This window comes from Babylonia areolata, chromosome 27, assembly GCF_041734735.1.
Source record: "Babylonia areolata isolate BAREFJ2019XMU chromosome 27, ASM4173473v1, whole genome shotgun sequence".
NCBI lineage: Eukaryota > Metazoa > Mollusca > Gastropoda > Neogastropoda > Buccinidae > Babylonia > Babylonia areolata.
This window is the reverse complement of record NC_134902.1, coordinates 27,752,356-27,762,224: the sequence shown is the minus strand read 5'-3', so window position 1 is coordinate 27,762,224 and position 9,869 is coordinate 27,752,356. Positions and strand designations below refer to the sequence as shown.

Here is a 9,869-nt window from a genome sequence, read left to right as displayed (position 1 = left end):
GTTCCGTGCCCGGTCAAGTCCATACCGACGCTTGAAAACTAAGTAAAACAGTTTCTCTGCGCTTTGCCTTGCCGGGTGAGCCGTGACCTCGACCACTTCTATCTCTCAAGGTACGGTATACTTGATGATGCTGAGTCTGTGTTCTTGTGTCGTGTGTGGTGGGTTTGGTTTGGTTTGCTGATCAAAATCAAGACATCGCATTATTATCTTTATAATTAATATTATTATTATTATTATTATTATTATTAGCGCCCGGCATATATCAGAGATCGACGTAAGCTTTACAGATCAGCCAACAGCAGAGAGGTGTGTAATCATCAATTGTTTCACCTCTGCAATGGGAATTTGTGAACAGCTTTTTTTTCTTTTCCTTTTTTACGGTCTATGGCTTTAACTCACTCAGTACGGCCAGTCCTCTCTTCTCCTCTACACAGACCCCTCGGATGTCCAGTGGGTGTCTCAATGACCCAACCTTTAGCTTCCGTCGTCAGAATTGTGGTATTCGTTGTCAACATTCACCTCTTCAGTGTAAGAGCCTTCCGCTTGTAATATTTTGATGGTGGTAATTGGGGTGAAACGCTGTTAACGACGTCTCTTTCGCCGTTCGTATGGAGAGAGTTAAAATGAAGAGGCAAGATTGCGCTTGCTCTTTGTGCTGCAGTCTTGAAGGACGGTAGGTCCTAAAATCCTCTTGGCCGAAAATTATACTTTTTCTTCTACTTCTTATGATTATCATCATAATCATTTGTAATGATGACGACGACGACGATGATGATGGTGACGGTGATGATGATGATGATGATGATGATGATATATTTGTATTTGTATATATATTTTTTTTATCACAACAGATTTCTCTGTGTGAAATTCGGGCTGCTCTCCCCAGAGAGAGCGCGTCGCTACACTACAGCGCCACCCATTTTTTTGTATTTTTTCCTGCGTGCAGTTTTATTTGTTTTTCTTATCAAAGTGGATTTTTTTTTTTTTTACAGAATTTTGCCAGGAACAACCCTTTTGTTGCCGTGGGTTCTTTTACGTGCGCTAAGTGCATGCTGCTGCACACGGGACCTCGGTTTATCGTCTCATCCGAATGACTAGCGTCCAGATCACCACTGAAGGTCTAGTGGAGGGGGAGAAAATATCGGCGGCTGAGCCGTGATTCGAACCAGCGCGCTCAGATTCTCTCGCTACCTAGGCGGACGCGTTACCTCTAGGCCATTGTTGTAATCATTTTTTTTTTCTCAAGGCCTGACTAAGCGCGTTGGGTTACGCTGCTGGTCAGGCATCTGCTTGGCAGATGTGGTGTAGCGTATATGGATTTGTCCGAACGCAGTGAGCTACTGAAACTGAAACTGATATCATTATCATTATCATCATCATCACAATTATCATCACCATCACCATCACCAACATCATTATCATCATCACCAACATCATCATCATCATAATCATCATCATCGTTATCATGATCTGATTGCTGCACGACAGATGAGGCTGTCGCTGTGTGTGCTGGTGGTGCTGTGCGCTGTCCTCGTGGCGAACACGGAGGCGGGCTGGGTGAAGGACACCTTCAAGAAAATCCGCAACAAGGGCAAGGACTTGCTCAAAAAGAAAGGGGTCGAGGTCAGTCAGTCAGTCACTGAGACTTAGACGAGAGCTCGCGCAGTCACTCCACTTGTCTCGCACGTGCACTGAGTGACGCGGCTGCTACACAGGCAGTTAGTTACAAAATATGCATGCATGCTAAAAGCGCGTGTACTGTACTGTACTATACTGTACTGTACTGTACTGTACTGTACTGTACATACCGCCCAAGAAAGCCGAAGTGCGAGCTCTCTCTCTCTCTCTCTCTCTCTCTCACACACACACACACACACACACACACACACACACACACACACACACACACACACACACACACACACACACACTATTAGTGTTTGCTTGACTGAGTGATTCCTCATTTTGATCGTTCATTATAGACTGACTAGCTGATTAATTCGTTGTTCGATCGATTGATCGATGGTTGGGGATCTGATCATTAGTTTGTTGGCCTCTGCATCATGATGCATACATTCATCGCTTTTCTAAATGTTGTACCTTATAAATAGTTTTAATTCCTTGACTGACGAGAGAGAAAAGAAAAAGAAAAGAAAAGAATATGACATAAACCAATATCGTGCTGTATGCGGCTCCTGTGTCGGATGTCATCAGTCATCATGCGATGTCGCATGAGAGCTTTGCTGATGACACACAACTTTATCAGTCGGCTTCCATAGCTGAATTTGATGCACTGGTGACTCAAACACGGGAGTGCATTGCTGGCCTAAAGGACTGGATGACTCTCAACAAGCTGCAACTAAATGATGATAAGACTGAATTTATGATAACCTTTCCAAAGAAGTTTCGTCAACATTCTTCCTTTCCTGACTCTGTTCTGATCAAAAGCACGCCTACTTCACTTTCTCCTTCTGTTCGCAGTCTTGGTGTAATCCTAGACCAGTCTCTTTCCTTCCAACAACACATTTCGAATATCTGTAAAGTTGCCTATTTGGAACTGTGTGGAATCAGCTCTATCTGCCACTATCTCTCAACCGATCCAACCAAGACACTTGTATCTTCTCTGGTTCTCTCAAGATTGGATTACTGCAACTCTCTTTTGGCCGGCCTTCCCAAATATCTATTAGACAGATTCCAACGAATTCAGAATAACGCTGCCAGACTCATTTGCAGAGCTTCTAAATTTGACCATGTTTCTCCTCTCCGTCAGTCTCTCCACTGGTTGCCCGTTTCTGATCGAATAGACTATATGCTATCCACTCTGACCTTTTCTGCAGTCAACGGATCTAGCCCCAAGTATTTTTCTGAACTCCTCCATATCTATACCCCGTCTCGCCAGCTCCGTTCTTCCTCTGATACTCGACTTCTCAGGATACCGCACGTCAGAAGTAACCTATGGAGACAGATCGTTTTCTTTTCAATCGCCAAAACGTGGAACAAGCTCCCTGATAACCTCCGTCATTCTGATTCCCTCGCATCTTTTTAATATCGTCTCAAAACTCACCTTTTCCCTCAGCAATAAGTTCAATTTTGGCAAGTCCACTTCCTTTGCATTAGCTGTGCTTGACTATGTATGTACACATATGTATGTTTTCTTCAGTTCAACGTCTATTCACTATAAGTGTTTTTAGACGGAAAGGAGTAAAGTAGTGTATAAAGGAAAGGGAATGCATGTGAATATTAGTGTAAAAAAAAAAAAAAAAAAAAAAAAAAGAAGAAGAAGAGTTCATGTTATGTATCAGAGGAAAAGTATATTATAAGAAAAAGTCTAAAGAGGTTGTGGTGTGTATTGAATGAGTTGTCATGGGAAGGAGAATGTGTATATGCATATCAACAAGTATTAACCTACAACAATGTAAATATAAATACCAGTATTAAATATAATACATCAAAGGAGAATACCAACTGGACATATGTATGTGTACATAACTACATGCATGTATATGAATGTGTGCTGTGTGCGCGCGTGTTTATGTAAGTTTGTGCCTGCGTATGTGTGCGTATGTGTTAGGGTATCTTTTAGATACACATGTATGTTAAAATGTATGTATGCATTTTGTGTGTGTGTGTGTGTGTGTGGTCACATTTTGGTGTATGTATGTAACATTGATGTAATGTTTTATGTTAACAAAGCGTTTTTGTACAGCACCTATAGCAGATTTCTGGATAATGTGCTAGTTAAGATAAGATAAGATAAGAATAACTTTAAAATCTCCAACTGGAGAAATTTGGTCAGGCGCATTATCACAACATAGACAAGTAAACAACATGGGGACCATAACTGTAAAAGTCAACAACAGCTTTTACGAATATTACGAAGATACAAATGTAAAAAATATCACATACACCGTTTCACTGATACATACATCCACACACTGCAGGTAATAACTAGTATTCTTAATGTAAAAACAGAAAGAATTAAGAAACATTATCTGAATATAATTATAAGCATAGCCTACTATACTGTACATTGATTATAATAGACAGATAAGATAAGAATAAAGATAAATTGCGGAAAACCGCAACCAGATAATCAGCACCCACCAGCACCCACCCGCCCCCCACACACCCCACACACGCGGATTACTTGATTAAACAAGAGTAATAAATATATGTTCTCAAATAAAAAAAAGCATTTCACATATTCGCTTTTAAAACATTGCAATTCATTATTACATCGTAATTATTAACAGAAATATATTTAGAATATGGATGTTAGCATTAGACATATTCCATTGTACACACATCCTGCATATTGCACATTATTCCTCCTACATATTACACATTCATAATAACGAATTGTCACGTTTTTAAGCTCAGTAAACACACACACACACACACACACACACACACACACACACACACACACACACACACACACACACACACACACAGTTCTCAAGAATTTAAAAGGTGGATTGAACGTGGAATAAAAGTCTTCAGAGCTCTGGATATCAACTTAAAAGTTCTGTAGCGTCGTCCTGATGGCAATAGCTCATAATACTTTGCTAAAATATGGGTGTCGTCAGTTGCTATCTGCATGCTTTTCTTAACCACTCGACTTTCATACAGCTCTTGCATACTAGCTTGTTTCACTCCCACAATTTTACTGCACACACTCATGACATCGTTCAAAACACGCTTACTCCTCACTCCCAAACTTCCATACCAGCATTATTATTATTATTAATATCCAGAACATTCAGCCAAAAACTGAGATATCGTTCTGGAGATACACCGCTCGTGATCAAAATAATGTGTTGTTTTTTTCCAGCCTCCCAGAGATATTTCCCTTTTTTTTTGATGATGTCATCAGTGACGTCATCATGCCCGTTGATTTCTTTGCGGGCATGACAGTCGAGGGGTTTAATGATGATAGTCTCCCACTCCCACTTCCCCTCCCCTACTCCCCCTCCTATTTTTTAAATGACATTTTACGATTCTGTTATACGTTTCTGTATGTACCTTGTGTGTTCATTCGATTCGTTTTAAACACTGGGATTTGAAAAGTGCTTACAGCTTGTTTTAGGCTGAATTATAGCTCTATATGATAATAAATTATAGCATGATGATGATGATGGTGGTGGTGGTGATGATGGTAGTGATGGTGATGATGATAGTGATGGTGATGATGATGACGACGGCGACGATGATGACTGATGATGATGATGACGACGACGATGATGATGACGATGATTATAATGACTGGCTGATATCATCATCACCATCATCACATAACAGACGGTGGTGGACGTCATCAAGAAGTACGGTCCGGGCATCATTGGGAGGATCGGGAAGCGCAGTGCCGATTTCCCCCGCCCCGCCCTCAGCCCTGAGGACAAAGAGGAGCTGGCCAGGGGTCTGGTGCAGCAGCTGGACAAGGCCTGCCCTCAGCTCTTCAGCAGTGAGGGGGGGATGGTGAGACTGACCACCAACCTCATGGACACCGCCTTCATGGAGAGCGATGGTCGGTTCAGGCAGTTTATGTCTATTGATTTATCTGTTTATTCATTTACTTATTCATTCATTTATTTTTAATTTGAATTGTCTATTCATTTATTCATCTGTTTATTTATCTGTCTATTTATTCATTTTCATCAGTTCTCAAGAAGGCGTGACTGCGTTTGGACAAAATCCACAAAACAATACAACAACAACAAAAACAAACAAACAAACAAAAACAACGAAACACCACCAAATCTGAGAAGCAGATGCCTAACCAGCAGCATGACTCTGCAACGCGCTTACGCTTTGAGTGAATGCATATATATATATATATATATATATATATATATATATATTTTTTTTTTTTTTTTTTTTTTTTTTTTTTTACCTATCAGGGTGGATTTCGTCTAAAGACTTTTGCCAGAGGACAACACTTATATTGCCAAGGGTTCCTTTTCAATGTGCCAGCCAAGTGCGTGCTGTACACGGGATCTCCGTGTATCGTCTCACCCGACTGATTAAAGGGCTCAGCTTTTATTGTTGTTTTTCAGTCAAACTTGGGAGAAAGGATAGGGAAGGGTTGGGGATTTAGGGAGGATGGGGGAGGGTTGGGGATTTAGGGAGGATGGGGGAGGGTTGGGGGTTTAGGGAGGACGGGGAAGAGTTGGGGATTTAGGGAAGATGGAGGAGGGTTGGGGATTTAGGGAGGATGGAGGAGGGTTGGGGATTTAGGGAGGATGGAGGAGGGTTGGGGATTTAGGGAGGATGGGGAAGGGTTGGGGATTTAGGGAGGATGGAGGAGGGTTGGGGAATTAGGGAGGATGGGGGAGGGTTGGGGATTTAGGGAGGATGGGGAAGGGTTGGGGATTTAGGGAGGATGGAGGAGGGTTGGGGATTTAGGGAGGATGGGGAAGTGTTGGGGATTTAGGGAGGATGGGGAAGTGTTGGGGATTTAGGGAGGATGGGGGAGGGTTGGGGGTTTAGGGAGGATGGGGAAGGGTTGGGGATTTAGGGAGGATGGGGAAGAAGATGGGCGGGGAATTGTGTGTCTGTTCAGTGGTGGGTGGTAGCAGCAGCAGTAGTAGCAATAGTAGCTAGTAGTAGTAGTAGTAGTAGTATATAATTTTATCTAATTGAATGTCTTTTCATATATATCGGCAGGATTGCATTCTTATTTTTATGGCATGGGGGAGGGGGAAGGGGAAGGTGAGAGGTCTGTTTCTGAATCCTTCTTTTCCCATGTCTTTGTATCTGACTGCTTCTTGTCTGCGTGCGCGCGCGCGTGTTTACGTCTGCTTGCTTTGGGAAAAACAGCAACAACCCCCCCCCCCACACTCTCCCCCTCAACCCCCCCCCCCAACCCCTCCAAAAAAGAGAACTGACCACAAAGGTTTGAACTCTGTCTCATCGCAGACCTGCAGCACATCAAAGCGAGTGGTCGACTGACAAAACAGGAAAAAAGAAAGAAAGAAAGAAAGAAAACAAGAGTTTTGGGAAGGGGAAGGAGAGGGGTGAGAGTTAAGTTTTTTTTTCGGGGGTGGCTGGGTGTTATTAGGTTGTTTTGTGTTTTGTTTTGTTTTTTCTTTGTTGTTTTATTTGGTTGGTTGACTTTTTTTTTGCGGGGAGGGGAAAGTGGGGTGGGGCTCTTTGAGGGTGCTTTGTTTTCACCAGCTAATGTTTGTATACTCTGGTGAACCCCACAAAGAAACCAATAGTATAAGAGCATTTATAATACACTCCCGGCTAAACCCTCCTTGCTCAAGAGACTTAAAAGCGTCAGAAACATCGTCAGGTTTGGATCGATGGATTTTATTTCTGGAGAAGATTGAAAGGAATCCGAAAGATACTTTGTTTTGTACACCCCTAGGTTGTGGTGGTGAATTGTGGGACTATCACTTTATCCGTTAATAAAAGAAACAAAACAAAACAAAACAAAAAACATCAGCTCCGTTTCCCAGTTTTGTTAATTTCAAGCTTACATTTCCACACTGGCACCCGCCCTCTGATTTATTTCTTATTTCTATTGTCCACCACCAACCCTTTTCGATGTTTAAAGCTTATCAGTGAGGCAGTGAACAATGTACTATGAAAACGTACTGTGAATTTTCTGTTTACAGCAAACAAAGATGGCAGCCTTGATGGGAAAGAGCTGGATCTGTTCGAGAACACACTCGGTAAGGACAAAATTACTTATGTGTTTGCTTTTATCGAATTGCTTGTTTGTTTATTTATTTATTCATTCATTCGTTTGTTCATTCGTTCGTTCGTTCGTTCATTTATTCGTTCGTCAGTTCATCAGTGTATTTGTTTTATCTATTTTAGTTATTTAGTTAGTCAGTCAGTCAGTCAGTTAGATTTAGAACTGTTAATTTGTATCGGTATTAGCCAGACACAAGTGTTATTTAGCTTTTCAGTTTATTAATTCACTTACTGATCTGTTCAGTTATTCAGTAGCTTACAACTTAGTTGGTTGTTTATCAATTTAGTTGGTTAGTTATTCAATATATACCTACTTATTTGCTTACTTATTTGCTCACTTACAGACTTATTTCGATAGCCTTCAGAAATGCATTTTACGATGGCCATGGGGATGAGTACGATGTTAAAATCTCTCTCTCTCTCTCTCTCTCTCTCTGTGTGTGTGTGTGTGTGTGTGTGTGTGTGTGTGTGTGTGTGTAGAAAGAGAGTTACAGAGACAGAGAGATAAGATAATCCTGTATTCTCAAGGATGATAGATTAGAAGCAATTGTTTCAGTGACTTTTCTTCATCCACTGAGTCCTCGACCCATATACTACATAATAATACAATACATACCCAAATTATGCAAATAGAGGCAATGGAAGGAAAATTAATGTTTCCGTAGTAATCGTTTCGTTTGATGTGCAGACGCTGTTCAGCACTGCTTGCAGATGCTGAGAGTCCAAGGGAAGTAAATCTCCTGGCCCTAGCAGACGACCTGAAAACAAGATGGCTCCTTCCCATATGGACTGTGCAGTTTGGAGCGGGTGTTGTCAAGCTGATCTGTTCGAATCATTGTGTTATAAAAATGTGAGGGTGGAGGAAGACGAAAAGAGTGTGAGAGGGGTGTGGAGGGTGGTTGTATATCTCAAACTTATAATTATATCTTATCCCAGGTGGATAACAAAAATTTATTGAGCTCTGGGTGTTTTCGAAACAAAAATAACTGACCGACTGTTGGTGTGTTTCTGAACTGCTTGACATTAAGCGTTTGCTTAATCTTGGGAAAAAAGATCCCCCCCCCTCACCCACCCACACCTTTTTTCTTCAACATACAGATGCAATTTGAACAAATCAAAGTACTCAGGTATTTTTTGTTTTTGTTGTTTTTCTGGAAACTTGCGTTCTGTCAAATGTTTCGTAACGGCAAGTGGAGGTGTTTTTTTTTCTTCTCTTCATTCTTAACAAGAGTACATTTTGTCTAACTTCGACAATGAACATGCTTTACAAGTGTAAGATAAAAGGGAAATAAAGTCAGTCTGATTTCATTTCTCACATTTTGGACTGATACGCGCGTGCCAGTGTGCCCCCCCCCCCCCCTGTGTGTGTGTGTGTGTGTGTGTGTGTGTGTCCATGCGTGCGTGCATCAAAGTCAAGTTTGTATTTCAATTGAGTTGGTTTATTAATTGAATAAACTAAAACTTCCTTTTACTGCACCAATTAATCAATGATGAGAAAAAAAGTCTAGTAGATCCGAAAAAAAAGAAGTGTGTGTGTGTGTGTGTGTGTGTGTGTGTGTGTGTGTGTGTGTGTGTGTGTCTCTCTCTCTCTCTCTCTCTCTCTCTCTCTCTCTCTCTCTCTCTGTGTGCACTGGCAGTGTGCAGCATGCGTACATGCCGGCATGTATTCAGTCGACTTAGCTTGACAAAGAGAAATATTATGCATGCACTAAACGGACAGCAACATCTATATATATATATATATATATATATATATATATATATGCAGCCGTGAACTGAACTGAGTGGTATATCAGGATACGGACGGTAACAAAAGAACTAACTGAATGATGATTTACTGTATTAAAGGATAGACAAGAATTCCCGCGCACAGGCCAGGAACATATATAGGCCAGTCACAAATGGGTTTTTCTATTGTTTTATTTACAATAGTTATGTAGAGAAGAAGAAATAATGGAGAAGAGATAATGAGAAGAAGACAAATAATGAGAGAAGAACAGAAGAAGATATAAGAAGAGAAGTCAGTGCCTGGAATGACACAAACAAATGTCATTAGCACAACATGTCGGCACAAGTGAATAATAAAGCACATGTATACATATTACATGGAAAGACTACTACTTGGTAATGCATATGTGTGAAGACCAAACACTGACATCAAATAA

At 41.1% G+C, this 9,869-nt stretch overlaps 1 protein-coding gene across 1 annotated transcript in view; it reads left to right on the top strand.

Annotated features, from left to right (window-relative positions):
- LOC143301317 (uncharacterized) overlaps positions 1–9,012 on the top strand; it is a 9,078-nt gene extending 66 nt beyond the window's left edge. The window contains exons 1-5 of the mRNA XM_076615524.1: positions 1–110; positions 1,489–1,623; positions 5,302–5,527; positions 7,623–7,679; positions 8,393–9,012. The exon at positions 1–110 is cut by the window's left edge and continues 66 nt beyond it. Of these exons, the coding sequence (XP_076471639.1) occupies positions 1,489–1,623; positions 5,302–5,527; positions 7,623–7,679; positions 8,393–8,439 (465 nt within the window). The 5' untranslated portion in view covers positions 1–110 and the 3' untranslated portion in view covers positions 8,440–9,012. The remainder of the gene's footprint in view (positions 111–1,488; positions 1,624–5,301; positions 5,528–7,622; positions 7,680–8,392) is intronic.
- The last annotated feature ends 857 nt before the right edge of the window (positions 9,013–9,869 follow it).